General features: G+C 44.5%; 1 protein-coding gene across 1 annotated transcript in view; it reads right to left on the reverse strand.

Moving 5' to 3' along the window:
* The window catches only part of PLA2G4D (phospholipase A2 group IVD), a 184471-nt gene that overhangs the window by 44796 nt on the left and 114344 nt on the right, over positions 1–25331 (reverse strand). The window contains exons 13-18 of the mRNA XM_069638290.1: positions 24465–24601; positions 22801–23023; positions 19868–19985; positions 16198–16335; positions 9591–9698; positions 7567–7761 (exon numbers count right to left, since the gene is read on the reverse strand). Of these exons, the coding sequence (XP_069494391.1) occupies positions 7567–7761; positions 9591–9698; positions 16198–16335; positions 19868–19985; positions 22801–23023; positions 24465–24601 (919 nt within the window). The remainder of the gene's footprint in view (positions 1–7566; positions 7762–9590; positions 9699–16197; positions 16336–19867; positions 19986–22800; positions 23024–24464; positions 24602–25331) is intronic.

The raw sequence follows: 25331 nt of genomic DNA on the forward strand, positions 1-25331 counted from the left end.
CCTTCTCATATGTGCACTTTTATTTTTATTTTTGTTTTTATTTTTTCAATGGTTTATCTATGCGTGATGTGCAGCGAAGCCACCCTTTTATGGTGCCACAGTGAACAGATCCATGTATGTCCTCAGGGCCTAATCAACTTTGAAGAATGCCCTGGGACAACATTTATCATAGAAATACAAAACGAATGTGATATTCTGGAAGCGATAGTCTAACCTTTTTTCCATAGTCTAGCGGAGAAACTGTATTGCATTAAGCAGAGACTACCATCATCATCACCCGTAAAAAAGGGGGGATATTGAACTGCACTTGTCACTTTAGTGTGTATTGAACTTTGAGCAACGAGCCAGAACAAGAAGAAAAATTGACTATTGACTATGGACATATTTGAAATGGGGGCCCAAAATAATAATTTAGTCATGCCACCAGCAGAAGGACGCCCCCGGTTTCCTGGAAGGAGATTCTGTAAGATGTCTTTCAAGACCGTCATATGTATATGCATAGTGATTATTGTGGTATTTGTATCTTTAACTGTCAGAACTTCCTTGTCATTGGAGCACGGAGCATCCCAATATCTGTGCATCCACCAGATAAGGAATGTCTGGGTCCCACGAAAGCACCCAGACCCTATATAGTGATCCCTGTTCCAAGAAAACCTTATGATAAAGCAAACGATTTACAGTTGAATGTAATTAGCAGTAATACGTACACACTTGAAGTATTGAATGGCGAGAAAAGCTGGAGACAGGGTCAGCACGGAATGAATGATAACATAGCACTGTCCACGGCACGCACCCATAGACTGAGTGCACACGAACAAGGGCAAGTGTCAATGGCTACGCAACCAAAGGCCAAAGCAACTGTAGGAGAAAAGTCACCCGTGGAGCAGGCTGTATCAGGAAACAGGAACCAAGCGAGAAACCGAACAAGGCTGACATAGCAAAATCCCTCAACAAAATGGAGGAGGCTACGAAAGAACTTTCTGAGAAAATACACGCGGTAGTCGAGTATGTGTTTCCACTCATGCTTAGAGCAAAGAAGCTACACGAAGAGCTGAGCAAGAAAAGCACCACAACTGTGATAAAAAGTACGCCAGCTCCAACGCTAGAAGTAACTACCGAACCCACAACACCGCCATGTGTTGGAAGGATGACTAGCCAATGGTGGTGGGAGGAGGTCTACAAGAGAATGCATGAGGGAAAGAAAAGAAATGCAAGACCTCCCCCTATTACTGCAGGGCAGGAAATGGAACCTGCCTCACCAAGGATAATACCTGAGAAGCTACCTGAGCGGAAAAGCAGCACAGACGCATTCAGAGACATAGTGATAGCTAATTACAGGAAAACATTGAGAATCAAGAGAAGCCCATATGAAGCTGTCAATGAACTTAATGACTATTTAGACAGCACAGCCCATCTTGGAAACAATATCTGGTACCAACACATGAAGGAAGTTGGAAGAAGGCAATCTGAAGGAGAGTGTTTTGTCTGTGCACTCCTGCCATATAGCATGGGCAAGTCCAAAATCTTTGTTGCAGTAGAAGTTGACGTCCCCACGGCACACTGCATGTCACACGTAGCGATGTGCAACACCAGAGGGCAGTTTATGGGAAGAGACACCTCACTGATATGGGCCAACGAAAAGGACTTCCCTGATGATGACGGTTTTGTCCAGGATATCAACACAAGAAACAGGGAACACACCAAGAACCATGTAATTAAATAAGAGAACCCTGACGTCAAAGGATCAGGAATTAGACTGGAAATAAACCCAAGACTGAACGTCCACGGAAAAACTGCAGAAGAGGCTCAAATCTGGAAGAACAGAGGCCAAATGCAGATCTGGGGGTCAGTAGTTTCCCCAAATGGATGGGAAGAAGGAGTTGTGATCTGCCAAGCTTGGATAGTCCTTGGAGCCTGTCAAGAAGCTATAGAGAACTCACAAAGACTATGCAAACCATTGTGGCCAAAATTGGTAAAGCTGTTAACATGGGTCGAAGACAGAGGAGGACCCTTGCAAATAGTGCCACTGGAAAACACGAAACTGTGCTTCAGAAGTAATGGCACAAGGAAAATGGGCGAGAATCAAAACTGCGGGCGAATCTTCGAGGCCCCAGGAATGATGCAAGGAACCGCAGTCCTAATGGACCATTATTGGGCGTGTGGATCCAAGGCATATATAAGGCTACCAAAGGACTGGGGGGGCATATGCACACTGGTGAACGTCCACGTTCCTGCACTGGTAATCCCAAAAAATGAACTGAATCTGGACAGCTTCCCGAAAGCAGATGCTCACCTGAGGATAAGGAGAGCTGTAGAAGTGGTGTGCATAATGAAGAGAGAGAACTACTTTTCAGCCAAATCCAAAGAGGCCTTCCATGCGATCCCATACGAACACAGGCTGTTCAGCCTCACCTCGACAGTGTTCACCACAATGCTCTTACCTCACATCCAAATTGGAGTAAATGACAAGTGGTTGCAGATAACCAGATGGGAGTTACTGCAGACCATCAACACCGCTATAAAAGGATTCAATGCAATCAAGGAGGAACTAAGAGCAGTCCGGCTGATGATTCTTCAGAATAGATACGTGTTGGACATGATCACTGCAATGGATTGAGGTGTTTGCGCAAAGATTGGAGAATCATGTTGCACGTTCATACCATCACACGATGAAGAAAATGGGACCCTCACAGAGGCCATAGGCATGCTGACAACCCTGAAGAACCAGATGACCGAAGAAGTTGATGAAATGGATGATGATAGCTGGTTCGGAAAACTATTCTCATGGGTCCCGCAATGGATGGCAGACATATTCAAGTTTCTGGGAGCATTGCTAGCAATGGTGCTGCTAGGATTCTGTGTTATCAAGATAATCATCACACAGTGCCAGAAAACTGCAAAGAAGGCCATTGGGATGAAAATAATGATCGATGTCGAGCCAGGGTGGAAGCCCAGAGACCTAACAGATGAGGAGATAAGGAATTTTGTGAAGGCCAGCAAATTTGAAACTGAGGGATTGAAATTCACTTATCCCAAGAAACGAAGAAGGTATGAAGGCAAATGGATTTACTGCAGTCCGAATGGACAATGCCAATTGATGACCTGGAACAAAGATGAGCCTGTGAAAACAGCAGGAAGCTTGAAAGGGGTGATAAAGATATGGACACCAAAAGTGCATACATTCACGCCATCTTGTGTAAATCCAGAAGACGATGAACAAGAGTTCGAGGAATCAAAGAAACTGAATGTAAAAGAGGAAGCAGAAGTGGTCGATGAACCGACCAGAGGGGGGAGTGTAGAGGAGGTCGCAGATATGACCTGTACCCCTGCCCCCCAATGCGAGGTGCCAGTAAGGTACCCCCCGAGGTATGTGATATATGAGGAGCAGCTGAATCAGCAGAGAGCCGCACTAGGCCTCTGCCCTATATACATAAGGAGATTGGTACCAGTTGAAGCGCCCATAACCAGACAGCCCTGGGCAGCACGGTACCCAATCAGACAACCATACCAGCCACTGATACGAAACGATGAGTATTTACAGACTGTTCATTAGGAGACACAAAGAGCTCTTATGGAGGACAAACATTGATGAGAAGAGAGCCAGAGCAAACCAAACGCATGAGAAAAGGCAACACACGTGAATTCGAGTTATCACGAAACTAAGTGCGCGAGACACGAAAGACAATGCAGCGATGAAACGTAAAAAAAACAATATAACTATGAACCAAGATGGAAGAATCAACCGACTAATGCATGTAAATAAGCTTGGAACGCAAGAAGCTAAGTAATCGATACTGCCTGCAATGCTTAAGTAGAAGAATAGAGCGGCATGCGCCAACTATATATGTCTACCTCAATGCAGCACAATGTACATGTGCGACTCCATTTTGTTTGCGCAGAAGGATGCCCAGGCGGCCCAGGCCCAACTGGCTAAGTTTCACATCTAGGTCCAAGCCTGGAGGAAGAGCGGAATCGAAACTTAACAAAGAATGGCTTAAGCCTGGGGAATTGAGGTCAACCCGGGTGGGGAAGGCAAGCTCAACTACAAAGAGCCGAAACTTCAGAGCATACCAGCCTACCCTGGGATGGTCAAGATAAGAGAGGTCCATGCAGGTGGCCAAGCGAACACAGAATCAAATGCAAGAAAAGGCTGAAAACTGAAGCAGATTCACGGTGGACTAGCACGTGACTAACCAGGCGCGGAGATGTACCACCTTCTGATGTCACCCAGATCGGAGGGTGCCATAACTTTTCCTGATAAGAGACAACAGTTTCAAGGCCTTCCTTAGCCAACTAATTAACACATCACCCTAAATCCACTGATTGATGGAAGGGAGGCAGGGTGAATCTTGGAACACCAGGCACCAGGGTGTCTATTCTGCATGCTGCTAATTAAAGTGGAGATTTATGTTTAGGGGTGTAACTTGCCCAATCACAATGGACCATGTAATCTAGGGTCCTATAGAGACTGTAACCAATAGGACGTCGTACTTTTAGTGATGTCAATCACGTGTGTTGTAGAGGGATGGGCATAGACACCTACCCGATAAGAGTTATCTAATCCGCATGCCTTATTTTCATATACAGATATAACACCTATACTTAAGTTACCTTTCCCAACCAATTATATTGCATGATGATTTTTTATAGAAGTGTACGTCATTGATGACGGAATTTGCCAATAAAAAAGGCTGTTTGACTGAAGTTCGGGGAAGTCGGGGCGAGACAGGTGTTTGCGATGCTGCTGATTTCCATATGCTGATGTATGTACTATTAAACGGACTTCCCTTTGCCAACTTACTGAGTCCCTAGTATTGATTTGTGCTGGAGTATGTAAGTCCTGCACCCTGTCCTCACACGGTGCAGCTATCTTGTACTACAAGTTTTTGGGGGTCGAGTACTGACCAATGGGCCCGTCAGTAATTTCCTCTCCCTGAGAACAGATGTGTTTTCCAGTTGCAATCCCTGTCATTTTGATTGATAAAGACAGTAAACTTTGTCCTATGGTTGAGTTTTGCGTTCTTGCGGCGGGGAACTTTGTTGGGACCCAAGTACCCTCTTGCTGGTAATAGGGATGGCTGCTAAGAGTACCCCTGATGCTCCTGTACATAATCTTAGTTCTTTCTCAAGGGTGATCAGAAAACAAAGGCCTGTTATTACAGGCTTTAGCTGCCAAACAAGTGAAGCTGATGCAGCTCATACCATTTTAAGGAATATTTGCGGTAAAAGCGCTATATTTAAATGGCCACTTTGTGATGAGGGTTAGTATCAAGTTTGTCAAAGGCAAAGAGAAACTCCAAGTTTGTAGAATTCTCAGCTATTCTAGATTTTCTTCGACTCTGTATGATTTTTTGCCTTAAAGTGTAGGAGTATCGTGCCAGAGACGGTTCTTTTTTCACAATGCTTTCCATCCTTCCAAAATTGTTCTTTGACAAGTCTTAGCCAGATGGATTTGTTGGGTTCTGTCACCTGCAGGTGTAGATACCACAGCTTTCTTCAGGGCGATCCCATTTCTTCCTTGTATTTATGCGAGCCACAGTAATTACCCTGACATTGTGTTTGTTTCAGCTTCGAATTGCAGTGGTGGTTCCACCCCTTACTGAAGAAGATGTCTACATGGCATCTCATCAACAGACGGGCATGAAAGTTACCGTACGAATAAGGAGGATGATTGGCATTTGCTCCAAAAAAGAAGACGTTCTATTACCAAGATAATGTGAAACTGGAGAAAGCATGCACAGCAGTCTTCCCCCTACAAATGGACCGTGACTTAGCCCAAACTCTGCCCGTTGATGGCCACATAACAAAAAGGCTGCGTTTATTAGGCCGAATTGGTGCGGCCTTCAGTGGGTGGGAAAATGGTAATTTCATCCACCATCTCCCCTTTCGTGCCCCACCCCTCACACCCCTCAAACCACACTTAGACACACACAAACATACACACACACACACTTATCTTTTTTCCACGCCAGGGTCTTCCATCTTCCAGGCTGCTCTGAGGTCGGGACTGTCCACTCCTGCGCACACTTGTGTGCTGCGCAGGGCATCTGCCTCACAGAACCTTGGGCTTCCTTTTACTGTCTTCTTTGTCCGCAATCGTTAGATCATGGCCAACAGATGGTAAACCTAACATTTTGTTTCTTGCTGCTATGGGAAATGCATTGAAGAGTCTGAGTAGCACTTGCATCTGTGCCCTTGATAAAATCTCATCCAATTGTTGAGTACATTGAACTGTAGTCCCCAGTCCTAGAGGAGTCCTTCCTCTTCAAGGTTGTACCATGAAAAGCGGAAGATATTGAAGGTCTAAGCTTTTCCATTCGAAAAGTGCAGGATTCCATTAATGAAATGGGTACAATATGAGGTCTAAATTCGAGATTCTCTTGACTGCTGTGACTGTATACCTCTTGCCTTCAGAAGGTGGCAAGGTCCACATGCGTGAAATGCAGTTAAAGATGGAGCAACAGGCCCCAACCACAAGCAAGATAATTTTGGCCCGAATAGTTTCATAAGTAGGCAACTATAATGTACTACTTTTCCTCCTCCCCACCTACCTGCCTGCCCACAGGGTTCTCCGATAGGCCAGAGTAACCCACACATGACTTGACGTGCTTACTTGGATGTCCTTCCCAGGACAGCCTTACCCGGGCAGCCACTGAAGGGTTGAAGGCAAAGAGCAGCTCCTGTGGGCAGCTCCCATGCCCTGTGGCCCCTGTTTTCCCATGGATGCATGACGGAATAACCTATAGCTACAACTCAGGTAAGGTGGTATCTACATTATTGCCACCCACTTCTAACACTGGACTGACGTACTGACTTGCACTGTGCACTCTTAGTTTGCCAATATATTGCACTCTGAAGAACTTTGAGGGTTAGCCATGGTGTTGCTTTTGGAGTAATTGCTGTACGCTAGCCCATGTATTGCACATAGAAGAATTGTATAGGTCAGTCAATATACTGCTCTTAGTAGAATTGTGTAGGTTAGCCCATGTACAGCCCTTAGAAGAATTATATTTAAGGGTAACCAATATATTTAATTTAGAAGAACAAACCCACTAAAAACTGAAATAATATGCTTACTCACTCTAAACCACAGAACAATTTACAACATACCTCTACCGCAAAAAACATAAGACCATCACAAACTACAACGAATCACACACACACACCACACAACACCAAACAATGAACTAAGCCAACCACACAAACCACGCACACACCCACAACAAGCACCACATAACAACCACCAAATATCACAAACCAGCAAACTGAAGCTACCAACAGCACATTAAAGCTCCTTCAGCGTTTCCCTCTCAATCCTACTAACAAAGCCCTCCTTCCATTTCAGATCCGTCAGGGTGCCAAGAGACCATGTAAATGGCAGCAAAGCGCTTTACAAGACCAAATAACATAACATTTCATAGCTGTTAGTTTCAATACATACTTCACACATAATATGAATAGGAAAGCTAAGCATTTCATAGTCAACGCAATATTGCAAAAAACACAGACCAAATATTCACAGGCGACAGAATACTCTGCAAATTCCATTGCTTAATGACGCCTTACCTTTCCACGTGCAGAACTCGCTGTTGCTACTGTAATCACTGTGCAACTGGAAACCCTTGAGGAAGTTGTGTTGCTCTCCCTCTATGAGACGACCGGTTAAAATACCCCTAAGGGTGTTATGGAGCATCCCTGACGGCGTGTACATAAGGGTCTTCAGGCGTGCCATTTTTTGCTTGCATTGTATTTCGTCCTTGTCTACAACCACATAATGAGAAGGAACCATGAATTGCACGTGCATACTGGTTACAATATGAGTATGCTTTGTATTGCAAAGTATGTGAGGCAGAAGAGATTGAATTCCACGATCTGATGAGGCTATTGTGGGCAAGGAAGATTTGGAGATCTATTTTGAAACAGCTTAAGAATGCTTCAAGTGGCTAGAATGGCTGCATTGTTTGCTTTGTATTTAATAATTATTAGTAAATGGCGAGGGACTATCAGATTGTAACATATAATCTGATAGGCCTTCGCTGGGGCTTTACCCGACCGGGAATGCCTCTCCTAATGTTCCTTCTTTCTGTCCCCGGCAGGGCGGGGGGCTGGCAGCCACTCAGCCAATGAGGAGGCTTGAAACGGCGTAAACCCTGCTCTCAGCCACCACATGGCTGGAGGCTTCTATCTTCCCCCGCCCGGGATCGAGGTGTTTTCTCTCTCCCACCCCGTCAATCCAAACAATCCCATCCTCACCCGCCCAACCCCACTCACCTTCTTTTTGGTCCATTTCGGGAGCGGATGCACTGGGAACACTTCTATCCCCAGTGTGTCCCCTCCTGATCCACAACAGTCCCTTCTCTCTTTAACATGACGGCCATTTTCTTTGTTTACATTTTCCCTTTGTTTTGAATGGCTACCATGGAAAGGGAGAAGGGACTAATTGTAGTCCCTTCTCCCTTTCCAAGGCGGCCATTTTGTTTGTTTACATTTTTCCATTAATTTTGAATGGCTGCCATGGAAAGGGAAAATGGGCTAGTTTTCCTTTGCCTGGCGGCCATTTTTTAAAATTTCTTTTTTTTTCTGTTCCGAAACGCTTCGAAACATTAAAAAATGGTCTTAGTACCCTGGTCTTCGCTCGGGCCTGTAACTATGGGTCCCGGGGCATTACCTGAAGTGATAATGCACCCCCTGCTCGGGGCTTATTGCTTAACTGGTTTTGCCTATATCAGGATTCTGCAACCTTTTACTCACCTGGTGTTTTGCACTACCATTCCCATGTTCCCTCACCATTGACTGTGCTGGCTAGGGCTGGTGGGAGCTGTAGTCCAAAACATATGCAAAGCCAAACGCTGCAGCCCCCTCCACTATATATGCAGAGCTGCTATCATTATGTTATGTGATTTGATGTTATGTCGGTGCTGTTATTGACCCTGTAATATATATGCACAGCTTAATAATCATGAATAACACCAACAACTAAATCAAATAAAGAACATAAGAGCTAATTGTGACAAGGTAGGCAGTCATCTACTTACTTATCCCTCATATTTCAAATCTTGAGGTATACGTTCTTCAAGCACTAGTTCTAAAGTGATTAAGACTATCTTAGAAAATAACAAGGTTTTTAGCAAAGAAATGTGAGGCAATTATTGTTTACAGGTCATGCAGGAGGTTGCACAACACACCCATTTTGTAAAGTCAATTCACTGTCGGCTAACATCTGGAGTGGGGTGAGTTCACAAGAGCAGCTGCACGGGGCACAGCTCATCAGGCAGGACACTGCACTCCTGCTTAGGTTCCTTTATCTTGGCATTCTTTTTTCCACTCTCAGGGGCTTTTCTTCCCTGTACCTTAGGCAATATATGTTTAGGCCATACATACTTGGGAGGCCTTTCTGTAACCCAACCTCTTTTAAATTCTGGTTTCTTGCAGATTAATTATGTTCAAGAAAAAAGAGATGTGCAAAGGAGGAATTCCATTGTTACAACAATCGTATATATATTTTTTCATTCTGGAACAACAATATCACATAACTATAAATACAGAAAGGATTGAAAATCAAGGTAAAGGAGCCAAAATGCAAACCGTACCAATTTCCTTCACTTTGCTTCGGATCCAATGATCCCAGAAATGATCCGAGTTCGTGGCTAGATCCAAAGTGTCCACCAGATTGACAGAGTAGATGTTCCCCCACAAGCCTGTAAAGGAAAGGGTAAAAAGGCGGAGCGAAGAAACCATTATTAGAATCACAGAAAGCCATGTCTCCTGGTATTGTACACGCTTTGATCCAGGGTGACGTAACATAAACACTGGCGTGGCTAACCATTCCTAGTGAGGACCAAGGTTGTTAACATATGTGGGAATTGGTGAATTTAAAGCACCAAAGTGGTACAGAGTTCACAAAGACTTCAAATGGGGGGTGAGGATCTCCCCTGAATTGGGAATGAGTCAGCTTGGGTTCTGGTTCAGTCCATGTATGCTTGCTAGATCTGCTAGATCTGTAATTGGAAACCTAAACCAATTATACAATCCGGTCTTCTGGTTGTCAGATGAACAAAAAAAAATATGCATACCGTATCTACTGAAATTCATTGGTAGCCTCTTTTTCACATACACACATTCATCATGGTTATCGTGAAAACCGGACTTGATTTTGCTATTCGGTGGGTGTTGCTGTCCCTCCCCACCCTTGGGCTGGGATAACCTTTCTTACTGGCAGTTTGTAGGAGCAATCTCCCTGTCTATATGTTCCATGGGTGACCATCATCCATTGCCTTGCCCTGCCAGAGACTCTGAAGACAAATAGCTATGGCCACAAGATAATTTTGGGTGTTGTGAGTGTTTGTGAGAGATGCTGGATGAAGAGCCAAAATCTTTATTTTGAAGTATCTGAGTCAGAAAGAAGGGGCCTTATTACAGAATTAGCAGCAGCGGACCGCCCAGAAGCAGGATCTGAAAATGGCTTTCATCCCCACTGTGAGGGTGGTCAAGGCCTTTAACGGCCCGCCAGCCTGAGCCCAGATAGCGCATTGAGGGTTGTGAGCCGTTAAAGGCCATGTCAGCCCCCCTACAGCGGGGGTGAAAGCCAATCTCCCAGATAAAATTCTCACCCACTGTTCCAGCCACCTGATTGGCTAAGCACCCTTCCCCGGTTGCGAATGACGATTCAGTATCAAAAAGCTGGAAGCGCAGGGAGAAAATCCACCCAATTCTAGATAAACTAAGACCTGGCTTAAAATTGTCCAGATTTCGCGGTTTAGACCTGTTGCATGTGGGGTTGGGGGGGTCTTATGAGATAGCCCCTCACCAGAGCTTTGTCCACCAATGTCCCATTCCTCATGAAGGCCTACACATGGATCCCCCTTTGCACGACAAATGACAGGCAACCAACAAGATGGGCTGCTTTGCCCTTTTTCCAAAACTCTCAGGCAGTGCCAGATTTTGTTCTATGATCCTGCACCGCCCAGAATGTACCTTTCGGTCCTTCTGCAGTGTGCATTAACCGTTGAAGAAGAAGTACCTTGAAAAAGCTGCAGGTGAACATACATGGGGGAAAGAGGATTGGTTGACAAACATTTGCATCTTCTTTGGGACTTTGCAAAGGGATCCCAGACCAGGCTCTTATGCTCTCCCATTGGAAGGATATGATCTCCCATTATGACTGCAGCCGGAGAGATGCTGCTCCTCCCTGTTACCACATGCTCTTGTATTTGAAACACAGAATTGTGGGCCAGGTGCTAGTTTACTCATGCCTCCTGTGGTGAGCCAACCCTTCTGAGAGTGGATGCCTGTCACTGTACGCTACTAGTAGTCTCCACTGGAGGCTCCCAGAGTTCCCGGGGCCAGAAAGCCCCCTTCCTAGTCAAGAATACACAGATGAAAGGAGACAAACACACTGGCCCTCATTACAACCTTGGCGGAGGACCATGGTGCTATTAGCACCATGGTCCATGCCGCTAAGGTTACGATTCCGCCATGGTGGATGGCGGAATTACCGCCCCATTCCAAGGTGAGTGGGGCGGTAATTCCCCATTCACCATTTGCCCTTCCCCATTCCCATTTTTGCCCCCATAGGGCATAATGGGAATGGGGAAGCCGCTAATTACGGCACCGTAAATTACGGTGCCGTAATTAGCTCCAAAGTCCCTTTGCGGGTTGGATTTTTAACGCCTGCTAAAAGCAGGAGTTAAACACCAACCCGCAAAAGGACACTTGTAATCAGGCGTTAAGGGTTAACGGCGCTGACGGTGCCGTTAAACCCTTAACGCCTGAGTTGTAATGAGGGCCACTGCATCAAACCCAGGCCATGGGCCTCATTACAACCCAGGCGGTAAGTTCCCTACTTTACCACCATGGTGTAAACTCTTGTAAACAGAGGAAACCAAGGAATACAGGGTGAAGGTGAAGGAGGCGACACGACTGAGAGACTGGAGATTACAGGAGAGAATTCTATAGAGAGAGACCTGTCAGAGAGATAGGTCTGGTCGTACGACAAGCCTGGAAACGATCGAATGGAAAGGAGGGCAACGAGGACCAGGAAAATAAGAACAGTAGTTGGAGGAGCAAGACGGAAGTCAAACACCGAGGGAGAGAAGTAGCGTCATTTCCTCAAAGAAAAGGAGACCAGAATGGGTAGGTTCCAGAGGACCACATTGGTCCAGGGGAGAGTGTAGTGGTTCAAGAAGATCCGAGAGAGAAACTATTGCCGGTGGTCAGGAAGGATAGACAAGGAAGAGGAAAGGGAAGAAAGGCAGCCTTGGAGAGTGACATAGGAAGATTGGAAGAGCGGGATGGTCAGGAGCAGGGTCTTACTTCTCCATCAAACGCCAACAGTGCCAGCGAGACCTCCCTGCGAGCAAGACCCTGCACAAAGGCAGATAAATACACATAGAAGACAAAACTCTGGCAGGCCGCCTAAACACCTCTCTGCAAGAGAGGCATGGAACCTCGGCAGAATACTATTCACAGGAAAAGAGGAGAACCAGAGGAGAAGGGCACCCTACTTACAGGTAAAACAGGAAGAGAGGAGACAACCTTCTTGAGGGACTTCAAGTAAGATACTCTGGTTTGGACACTAGGGATATGTTAATTGAGCTTTCTGGATTTTGGTTGTGACACTGTTGGCAATTTGTTGGACTTTTAGAAGACTGGGCATTGCTTTGAAGCAACCCCTTTGATGTAAGAAGGGAAGGCCTGTTCTTGTGGATAGTTTGGTTAGGAAACCCTTTAGACCAAATCCGCACTTCAAGGACCGCCTTCTGAAGCAGCATTCATTCCATTATTTTGAGTCACTTTATCATCCTGACACTCTTAGTTTTTAGTTTGGCCACCATTTTTCTGACACTTGTATTTGAGATGAGACACATCCTGACACTGAACACTTGGCGTTTTAAAGCATGCACATCATATCTTTGATTGTCAGTCTCTATTTCTGGTGACACAAGTGATGCGGTATCAAGCCCACAGTCCACCTGATGGGTCAGTGCCACACTATTTAAACAAAAAGAGAGATAGAGGGGTATGTGGCACCAGCATCCCCTCAAAATAAAGGGATTTACCCTTAACAAATTGCAACAACCGAACTGGTGCTCACACCATAAATAGTGAGGAGTCTTTGGCTTAAAATATTAAAACAGATTCTGAAGTCCAGTGGCAGCCCCAGGTCTACCAGCGCCCTGTGCCAGACGTTCTGCACAGGGCGAGCCCCCTGCTGTTCGCCCCCGCATGATTGTTGAATAGGTACTGGTGCCGCGCCTCTAACACTCACTAATAGAAAGCCATTGACTGACACTTTACATGAGGTAAAGTGGCAGTTAATAACTTTCTATTAGTGAGTGACAGTGTCATGTAAAGGGCGCCTCTGGCTCGCACAATGTAAAGTGTCATGATGACACTTTACATTGTCTGAGCTGATAGCGCCCTGTAGCGGTGCAGTGCCCCTGTGTGACCACACCACTTGATCGCTTGATCGCACCTTGAGCTGGCTCTGCTGAAGTCATGTACTTGGGGGAAGAAGAAAGGGATGGTCAGGAGCAGGGCCTCACTTCTCCATCCAGCCCCAACAGGGCCAGAGAGACCTCCCTGCGAGCATGAGCCTGAACAAAGGCAGATAAATACACATAGAAGACAAGGATCTGGCAGACCTCCCAAACACCTCTCTGCAGGAGAGGCATGGAACCAGGGCAGAGTACTATTCACAGGAAAAGGGGAGAACCAGAGGAAAAGGCCACCCATCAATTCAACCTCATTATTCTAAGGGGCTATCCATAGAGAGGGGCTGGGCCTTGGGGAGGAGTACACCATAGAGGCCCAATGCAAATGCAAGGCTAATAAGCTAACACCTCCTGATTGAAATATTTCAGAGGTGTGCGTAGAGGTTAAAAAGTGGCTGCACAAGCCACAGGGGGGAGAACTGCCTAAACATCATCTGGATGAAATACTGAAAGAAGGTGGCAGAATGTAACCTTGCCAGGACAGCTGCCTAAAAAAAGAAAGCTGGGTGGAGATTTAACATGGCATTTGAGACAGCAACTGAGAAAGACAAAAGAGGCTGACATTTTTGCAAGGAGAGCAGGAACAGAGGGATGAATGCTCGGGGCTTTCTTTAACTAAAGTCCCTGACCATATAACTGTTCTTCTCCAAGAGAGGGTCATGCTACGCCGGCGTCTATTCCTGAGTGCCAAATCCAGAGGCTTCCAATGTAAGTAGCTTGTCCAACAAAACAAATGGTCTCATTACGACCCAGGCGGTAAATTACCGCCTGGGCCGTGACTTTACCACCATGGCGTAAACTACGTTTACGCCATGGTGGTTGGCGGACTTACCGCCCCATTCCGAGTTTGGCGGGGCGGTAAGTCCCCAATCCCCATTTACCCTTCCCCATTCCCATTTTTGCCCCATAGGGCATAATGGGAGTGGGGAAGGCGTTAATTACGCCACCGTAAATTACGGTGGCGTAATTAACTCCATGGTCCCTTAGCGCCATGGATTTTAACACCTGCTAAAAGCAGGTGTTGAATCCGCCATGGCGCTAAGGGACCTCGTACTCAGGCGGTAAGGGTCGGCGCTGTTTACGGCGCCGTAAACCCCTTACCGCCTGAGTTGTAATGAGGCCCAAAATGTGGTGATTTCTTGATGTAATACCTTCTCCTTAGTTAATGGGTGAGGGGTATGGAAGTAGATCCTTTGTATATTTTTTATAATAATAACTTAATTCCCTTCTAGCCAAATACCACAGGGTGATTTTGTTAACCTTCAAAATGAACACATTGTATTCGCAGTGTACTTTACAAACTATAGTCTGTTCATGTAATTGGGAACACCTATTTTGCCTGTCAACCCCAGACTTCCCTAAGGAAAGGGTGCCCTTATCCATGAAAATAAAATTCCTGACTGTCACCACTCCCCAGGCCTGGCCTTTAAGGAGAGGGGTTCTGAATGCAACTGAAGCCTGAGTGTTTGGTGCTGGGTAGCGAAATGCTTTGCCAAGTGTAATTCCTAATTGAAAGATGCACGCTCTCTCCTGAGAGTAAGTCACCCTGATAGAAGCACAATTTTGTGTTGCTTTGGGGTGAAGTAGGCAGGAGGGTTGCATCAATCCAACACAGGCTGAAAATTCTGGTCTGATTTCAAAACTGCTAGCATTTTCAATTGTGCAGGGAAATTATAAATATATAAAGCGCTGCTGTCGGAAATTGTTTTTGAAAACCGAAAATGTGCATTTGCTCGAAAACTAACCTTTATCAAGGAACGCTAATGCTCACGATCGAGTAATGTTCCAAGGTATGGTTTAATTTTGTCATAAAAGGGGTTCATGGGACTGTTTAATTAGCCTGTGTTCCATGGATAAAAGTGAAATTCAACAGTAACATCCCCAAAAATAATGTTTGTATTGAAGATTCGTTTTGTGCCACAGAGAAGGTGACGTGTGTAATCATTTGGTGCAAATATTCATTGAACCTATTATTTAATATATATTCTTTCTGTACACTGGCCTGGTTCTTGGCTCATTGGTGGCACAAGGAGAGGGAACAACATGCCTCTATATGAGTATAGCTTGAACTCATGGGGCCTCATTACAACGGGAGCGGCCACGTAATGAACGGTGCCGGTAAGGGACCGGCACCGTTCATTACGGGCCACCTCATTACGAGGTCTGCTCGTGGGTCCCGCTAAGGACGTCTGTCAGACCAGACGTCCGTAGCGGCACCCATGAGCAGACCAGGATGCTAACAACGGGCCTGTCATTAACGGCCCTGGTGTTAGCATCCTCCCCATTCCCATTGAGCCCTATGGGGGCTCAAATGGGAATGTACCAGGTCCTGGTCCCGAGAAAGGGAATTACCGGGCCCACCAAAGTCAGCATGGCCCGGTAATTCCCTATTTTCGGGACCCGGACCCGGTACCCGGTTTGGGGAGAGCCGGCTACCTCCAAACTCGTAATGAGGCCCATGATCTATTGTGTGGCACCTAAATTGGGGCAGGGGAACTCCCCATGTTGATTGTGGTCTCTCAATATATTATTACACTATATATGATCTTATCTTAATTGGCTCTAAATTGGCACCACTGCTTTCTTGTTACAGAAAATATAATTTAATAAGACGTCTTGTGCCTCCTCCCCCTCCCAAGGGTGCATTGATCAAGGACCAGGTTCTGGCCACATTTCAGCTCCTTGCCTCTTGACAGTGCCTTACCTTGCAGAAAACAGATCCGATATTCAGGATTCTTCTTGATCAATCGGCCCATGAAGAACTCGCTGCCGAAGAGCTCTGATGGGACAGAGGCGCCATACTTAAGGAGTCCCACTTCATATGGAGAGAATTCACACCATTCTGAAAGTCAGGAAAGAGAGACGTTGACAGCACCTGTAATCAAGCACCCATCCCAGGTCACCTAGTCAAAAAACACCAGCAATCAAGTACCCATCCCTGACTATCTGGCTGAAGAACACCTGCAATCAAGCACCCATCCTAGGTCCCCTGGTTAAAGAGCACCAGCAATCAATCAAGTACCCATCCCTGACTATCTGGCTGAAGAACACCTGCACTCAAGCACCCATTCTAGGTCACCTGCTAAGGGCACCAGCAATCAAGCACCCATCCATGGCTATCTGGTTGAAGAACATTTGCAATCAAGCACCCATCCCAGGTCACAGAGCCAAAGAGCCCCTGCAATAAAGAACCCATCCTTGGTCATCTAACTGAAAAACCCCTGCAACCAAGCACCCATCCCTGGTCCTCTGGCGAAGAGCACCTGGAATCAAGCACCCATCCTTGGTCATCTGGCTGAAGAGCCCCTGTAAACAAGCACTCATCCCTTGTCATCTGGTCGAAAAAACACCTGCAATCAAGCACCCATTCCTGTTCCTCTAGCCGATGAATACCTACAATGATGCACACCTCTCTGGTCATCTGGACGTAAAATGCCTGCAGTGGTGCACCCCTCTCTGGTCATCTGATTGAAAATGACCTGCAATCAAGCAGCTCTCCCTGGTTATCTGGCCAAGAGCACCTGGAATCAAGCACCCAGTGATGTACCCCTCGCTGGTCATCTGGCCCATAAGACCCTGCAGTCAAGCAGCCATCCAATGTAACCTGGCCAAAGAGCACCTGCAATCAGGGACCCATCCCAGGGCACCTGGCCAAAGAACACCTGCAATCAAGCACCGACTCTGGTCATCCAGCTGAAGAATAATAGCAATGATGCACTCCTCCCACATCATCTCTCCGAAAGACCCTGCAATCAAGCACCCATCCATGGACATCTTGTCGAAGAACACTTGCAATCAAGCACCTATTCCTGGTCATCTGGCCAAAGAGTACCTGCAATGAAATGCCCCTCTCTTGCCATCTGGCCAAATCCTGGTCGTCTGGCAAAAGAATAGGCTTTCTGGAATGCCTGTAAAAGGAAACCAATCTTCTCTCCTCAGACAGCCCCACAGCATTGCTACAGTACGCCTTTGTGGCTATCACACAAACCTCACAGTTAGGTAAAGCCACTCAAACCCATATGGGGAAAAGACTGCAATGAGGCATATCAAATGAGTACAGGAAGCTAGCTCTGTAAGTGGTTTGAACATCACTACATTCTTAACTATTAACTCCTGAATCACCTGCATTTGCTCTGTCTGAGGTGCTACCGACCGCGGCCTCCCCCCCACACACACACAGCAGGATCAGATCGCCCATGATAGCATCCCTTGAGTCAGAGGCTAAGCTGGCAAGAAGAATGTGTATGTTTTCATAGAAATTGTAAATCACTGTCTCTGTGGAAGAATTTGTCACATAAGCTGACAGAGCTCACATGTGCATGATAAAACATGTATTTCACACGAATCAAATTGATATTTAACTTCAATTATAGAATTGTCAATAAATAGTTAATAGATATGTTTCCACACACAACCTGTTAGCCCCTTATCTTTTATCAATAACAAGAATGCAAAGCGTATTCAGATTTCTTTTTTTCCAATAAGTTTGATTATTTTAAAGATAAAGGAGCACAAAGGAAGCAACAAAGTAAATTACAAACATCTCAAGCAAATACATTCGATCAACAAACCATTCAAATGCATAGGAAAGAGAATGGACAAAAAGGGGGGCAGCAATAGCGTAGTTAGACATGGAGATCATTAAAAGCACAGCACATTTCATTGTATTCAGATTCTGGAAAATGCATTTGATGAGAAACACAAGTGAGGCAAAGGATGTAATATAATAATAAGTGGTCTTGTAGAGTGTAATTTCTGCAATTTTGCTGCTGGATTACAGAAACTGGACACTGGTGCAAGTGCAAGCGCAAGCGCCCCCTCGAGATTCTTTGTAACACGCGATTAGACGCTGCATTGTTATACTAAGGGATCTAACCCTTTTATCTATGGAGGATTAATGCCAAATGTGACAGGGGCACTAGAGGAATTTAAGATTAATAGCCCTGATTTGAGAAAGGTCTCTGGGAGACCGAAACACGTGTCATTATCTAAGGGTATTTTTGTAAATAAACATATTGTCTTGGAACATTTGGCGCAGTCTCCTTCCGGGTTATTAATGCCTCATACTAACATTAGGGAAAACACTGACATAGTGCTACAAACATGTTTTTTCATTGCATTTTTGGCACCAGAGCAATGTTTGCTCTAGTCCTAGTCTTTTGGTTTAGTGAAATAATTCATAGAAATAACATATTCTTTGCACTAGGGCAATTTCTGCCCAAGTGTTAATTTCACTTGAACCTGTGCTATTTGTTTTTAATATATCCAAAATTCTGTCAATACATTTTGACACAAGGGCATATAAATAGGACTGGATCAAACATTGCCCTAGTGCAAAAAATTGTATGAGGGCAATAATGCGGAACTTGGTGGTCTCTCCCAATGATTGGAGCTGGGGTCGACTCGCCTTTGAGACCAAAATGATCAGACCCGGGCGAGGAAGCTTAGAACACTATCAAGTAACTTGACAAATCTTGGAGCATTTACATTAGTAATGATTTTGAATATGCTTTGAGATCAAAGTTCACTGTCATGTCATATCTTTGTTGCAGGGGCCACCAAAAGAGAAGGAGATCATGAATAGTGCCTGCGGCAGACCAATGACCACCATTTGGAAGAACATAATTAGAACGTAACAGTGCAACCCCTTTCAGGGTGGTTTGTAGTGGAGAGCTTAGCTAGCTACCAGAGGAGGTTTAGGGCAAAGAGAACAAATCATGACATTTTCACTTAAGAAATTACAAAATGGATATCAAACAACAACAAAGTGTCAGCTAAAGCATGTGTCCAATTTCTGAGTATGTTTGAAATTACTAGTGGTGATTCAGCCATATTCAGTTATCGTTGCTTGTGTTGACGGTAAATCTGTTCAATTCTTAATAGTTGTAAGGCGATGTTAGTACCTTGCCATGGGGTCTGTAGGACGCCAGTGGGATTTTGGAGGAATTATGAATAGTGTATAATCCATCGACTGTAATTCCTCCATGTAAAAGTGAGGAATAACCTCCAGCCAAGTACTAGAGCTTTTCCCTTAATTTTCCCTCCATACTCAGAATATTGCGTTGCATTGAAAGTGGTGGTAGTGCCGTAACTGCTACGTTTTTACTCCACCGCCATAGCCATTATGAGGCCCATGGTGCGTTACAAAACACCAAAGAAATTATTATTAAACAAAAACATACTCTAGGATTGTGCAGCAAACTACTGTGGTTCTTCACACAATCACATTGCACACCAAACACTGCATCTATACTCTACTGCTGGAAAGTGGTATCTAAAATCGCATTATGAATGAGTGCACACGGGACTGTGCCACTGCTGTCAGTCCACAGTTTTCACTAAGCTGAAATGCTGAGCAACCTTTACTTGCTTACCTTTGAAGTCAGCTGTGCTTCTTTCATTCAGTTTCACATTCATTGCCAGGTAAAGGGGCATTGGGTTCTGCCCCCTATCCAGTGCTTTCTTCTGATCTGAGAGTGTGTACTCAGTCCTCTGGCCAGAAAGAAAAACAAAAAGCTGGTTACTTCTCGAAATTGGCTTGCAAGACCTTATTTTTGCTGGACGATGCTGGTACTTTAGCTGTCTAAATTGAATAGAAGAGACTTATCAAACTTCCCTAGTGTTGGTGGGAAGGTGATCTGTCCTATTTCACACCTAATATGTTCAAAGATCGGGGCCATCAACTTACTTCTCTATCCAGCCAAGCGTGGCTAAATGTGACAAACAGGCTGTGTAGATGGTATCAACGCATAATGTCTGCATTAGCTCAGTTCCCTCCACATCTTGACAGAATCAATGCAATATCCTTGATAAGATCTGGGACATTGCAAACCCCAAAAGGCACATTCCCCGCACAGCTCACACCGGCAGCAGTAAATATGATGTTAACTCTGTATGTGATTGGTGGATTAATCAAGTTATTAAAGGTCCCCAGGATTTTATTTAATTCACTAGATGAAGATAAGGCAATTGAATGTCTGAAATCATTAAGGAAATGTCACAGAGATGGCTATTTTCTTCAGAATATGGATGGTACAGTAGAATAAAATGTATTACTCAAAATTAACCTGCTGTCTTGATTGTACTTTTCAGAAGTAAACCTGCCACAGAATGGTCTATCTACCTCAGAATGTAATCCCTGCTGTAGAATTGGCTATCTACCTCAGAATTTAAAATGTGCTGTAGAATTGGATATCTACCTCAGAATGTAATCCCTATTGTAGAATTCGCTATTTACCATAAAGTTAATCCGGGCTGTAGAATTGGCTATGTAGCATAGACTGTAATCCCTATTGTAGAATTGGCTATCTACCATATAAATTAATCCATGTTGTGGAATTGGCTATCTACATCAGAATGTAATACCTGCTGTAGAATTGGCTATGTTCCTCAGAATGAAACCCCTGCTGTAGAATTGGCTATGTTCCTCAGAATGTAATCCCTGCTGTAGAGTTGGCTATCTACCTCAGAATGTAATCCCTGCTGTAGAGTTGGCTATCTACCTCAAAATGTAATCCTTGCTGTAGAGTTGGTCATCAACCTCAGAGTGTGATATTTAGTAAAGAATTGGATATCTATTTCAGAATGTAAACCCTGTTGCAGAATATTAACTATATCCTTGGAAACATCATCCCTGCTGTACGATTAACTCTCTACCACAGAATGTAATTCCTGCTGTAGTCTTGGCTCTCAATCTCTGAGCGTAATCCCTGCTGTACATTGGTTATCTAGCACATAATGTAATCCCTGCTGCAGAATTTGTAATCCCTCTCAGAATGTAATCTGGGCCACAGAATGAACTATATACTTGATAATATATTACCTACATTAGAATTGACAACATAACAGCGCATGTAATCCCTGCTGCAGAAGTGTATTTTTTTGCTTCACAATCCCTTTTTATTTGTTTTAATAAACTAGTACAAAAGAAAGCGAAGGTGTGAGATCAATACAACAGTTCCAATATACAACATTTCAAAGTAAATGGGTATATTTCATAGAGTCCGTGTGAATCCACATCAACAATAATGGGTGACAATCAATACCCTTTCAGTGATATCATTTGCACAGTCTGACTAAACATAGCGTGGTAAGCACAATTTCCGTACAAGATAATGAAATAATATTTCTATAGGGAATAGCCAACTGGGGAACATACCATAGATGCCCACCCTCTGATTGGTGGAGAGCATTATGCAGGATTTATCTATTTTGGAATTTCATAGTGTCTATCAAATTGACTCTTTCAAAGTGTAGTCAGTGCCGACGAATTCCCCATCTACCCTGGAGCAGAATTGCTGCAGTGCAAGCAACTGCCTACTTTATAGTGTGATCCCAGCTACAGAATGTACTATCTTAGGCAATTCTGAAAGTAGGGATTCTTTGTAGCCATTTTAGAATGTAATTCCTGTTACAGAATTTACCATTTGAGAATGAAGTCCATGCTGCAGAATTGTCTGTATTACTCAAAGCATAATCCCTGCTGCAAAATGACTATTTTAGAATGTAATCTATGGTAGACTAATATCTCAGAATTCAATCATTGTCCCAATAGTGATGCGCTACCTCAAAATAAAATTCCTGCTACAATAATGACTATCTACCCTATAAGTAAATCCCTGCTACAGAATTCCATATCACCTCCAAATGTATAAGCTGCTCCAGCATTAAATATATACCACAAAATATTTGATATGACTATTTGCTTTAGAATGTAATCCCTATTGTGAAATGTACGCAGAACTATATATATATATATATATATATATATATATATATATATATATATATATATATATATATATATATGCATCTGTTTCCTATATAGAAATGCATTAACCTGGGAATAATACAGGGAAAGTGTACCACTGAATGTCACAGCATATGGGATGCCCTCCAGCCAGAACCGAACCAATGTGTCTTGCGGCTAAGACATGGTCTGTTTGATGGCAGAGACACTTCTATTGTTTTATTCCCCTGCCAAAGAATGCTTAGTGACCTTCCTAGTGCTGGGAGGAAAGACTCAACTAGGAGGTTATTATTATGAACCAGGCTAATTCTATACAAGTGGCTTGAGCAGCCCCCACTATTCCCACAAGGAAGTACCATGTAAAATGAATGCACATGGCATCAGGGTGAGGTCTTTGCCTGCACATGCAAAGTTATTTGGTGCACATTTTTGAAATGATTATAAGGCATTTTTGATTTCCTAAAAAATATGTTGTGCTTACAGGATATTTTGCAGACCCTGTTGTGTGAGTAACATTCCATTGGAAAGAAAGGCAAGTACCCGATTAAGATGCCTTACCCCATTGTGGAACATGGATTCAAGTATCAGGCCCCAGAGATCGGTGAAAGATGTACTCTGACCCTCTTCTTCTCTTTGACTCAATTCACTCCGATAATATTTCAAGCGTGTCCAGGAAAACGCCTCTTTCTTGCTCCTCATCACGCCTTTGCCGGCATTCTCTACTGGCGCGTTTAGATCCTTGCTCGACCAATCAGGATCTTCATATAGCTTTGACATAGCCCTGGTTGACATCAACAAATAAGATTGAGCAGGAGCATTTCAGCGAATCAGAAGATAGGACACATGACTTCTGTGTACTATCTGCATTGCAGTGCCAGTCAGAATTACTGTGCCTGCTAATGTGATGTCTAACCCTTTGGCTGCCCTTAGAATGCATATATACGTCCTACAAAAGTCCCAGCGACCCGTGGCTGGAACTTCGTATTTTGTCCATCGAACCCTGGAACCCCAAGGCGGGGGGGTCACCATTCAAGGGGTTAATCTTGTGGATGTGTAAGCAACTACAGCCAACATTGACTTTTTAAGTATATCTTACTCATTTCCATTGCACCAAAGAAGAGCTTGATAATAGCACTCAAAGTTGCCATTTTGTGGTTGTGTGTAGGTAATGCTTTACAGTGCTCAGGTTTTTCTCCAGAAGTAACAGACTCCATCTCTGGTGCTGTTACCAGAGAAGGATATTGCATTAAATTATTTTAGGGGCAACAGTTAATTGCACAGGCTGCTCAGATTGGTTGTATTCTAATTGACCTTTTCACAATTGACCTGGGGACAATTGACCTAATTTAGAAGGTCAATTAGGACATATATGCGGGGAAACACCCCCGCAACCCCCCCACCCAATCCAAAATCCCCCTGCAACCCACCACCCAATCCCCTTATATTATTTTAAATCCAAAACCAATCCAATACATACATAAAATAACTAAAATAATATAAAGGTCAATTGTGCAGAAGGTCTATTAGGACCACTATAATTAGGTCAATTGTACAAAAGGTCAATTGTAAAAGGTCAATTTGGGTAATACCCTCTGATTGGCTTTTGTAGTGCTTAGAGAACAACAAGATTCGTTCACTAGGTTAAGGTTATGAGCCCCCTGTTGGTTAAAATGAGTAAATCATGGATTTCAACAGATTAGCGAGTGTCTGAAGGTTGCAGTGCACCGTTTTGGTAACCATAACAATTGATTCCAAAGCTTAACTCACACTGGTTTTTCACTTAGAGAAACTAACAACTCTTTTTGAGCTCTGTGTTAACTGCTGCTACGCGTTGTATGGGCAATTTGTTGGTATAACGTTCTTTCATCGACGGGTGCAATTTTGACGGTTTTGTTTACGAGTGCATTTTACTGAAAAAACTCATTGAAATATATAGGGGGGAGGGGGGTTGGAAAAGTTTATATAAGGGGTGGGGGGGTCGGGAATTGGTAAAAAAAAACAACAGGGAATGGGGGATATGTGGGAACCCCCCCAAAATAAAAATAAATCAATTTCGATGAGATTTTTCGGTAAAACATACTCGTAAAAAAAACTATCGAAACTGCACCCGTCGATGAAATGACATAGGACCCAATTTGTCAATAGTACTGAAAACAATCATGCAAATAAATAGACATTAATCATACATTACACGAGCGCCCATCAAGTACTATGTTCCTCACCATGTCGAGCCAGAGGCACCAGTTATGTACATAACGCAGTCCAAGAGGCCCATCTCCCGAAGCGCCGACAGGTGGCTGTACATGCATGTCATGGCCCTGATGCCACCGCCTGTTGCTGTCACGGCCACCACTGGAATCTGCACCACAGAAAGAGACAGGCTAGGTAAGTGATCTCTGGGTGAATATTTGCACAGCTTGCCCACCGTTGAAGCCCCCATTAGACCAACATTGTACAAGCCCTATAGAACCGCCCATGCATATATCATCCAAAGCACTAGTTGCGGCCTTACCCATGCAGAAGGGAACATGTTCGCTTTAGGTGCTATACAGACCCTGCCCACCCCAATCCCTTTTTTCCTATGTTGATCTCATTACCGCAGGGGGCCATAGGACTGGATGGTGTTTCATCCCCTCTCGGTGGAACCTTCCTAGGTGTTCCCCTAAGTGTAGACACTCAAGGTGTCTCGATAACCGCAGGGGGCCATGGGACTGGAGGGTGTTTCATCCCCTCTCGGTGGAACCTTCCTAGGTGTTCCCCTAAGTGTAGACACTCAAGGTGTCTCCATAACCGCAGGGGGCCATGGGACTGGAGGGTGTTTCATCCCCTCTCGGTGGAACCTTCCTAGGTGTTCCCCTAAGTGTAGACACTCAAGGTGTCTCCATAACCGCAGGGGGCCATGGGACTGGAGGGTGTTTCATCCCCTCTCGGTGGAACCTTCCTAGGTGTTCCCCTAAGTGTAGACACTCAAGGTGTCTCCATAACCGCAGGGGGCCATAGGACTGGAGGGCACTGAAGGAAGAATAAACAGAGCGTGAATAAAATGAACCATCAGCATCTAAAAAAACTTGAAGTTGACGATGGGTACA

Source organism: Ambystoma mexicanum, chromosome 14, assembly GCF_040938575.1.
Source record: "Ambystoma mexicanum isolate Mex_15411 chromosome 14, UKY_AmexF1_1, whole genome shotgun sequence".
Classification (NCBI taxonomy): Eukaryota; Metazoa; Chordata; class Amphibia; order Caudata; family Ambystomatidae; genus Ambystoma; species Ambystoma mexicanum.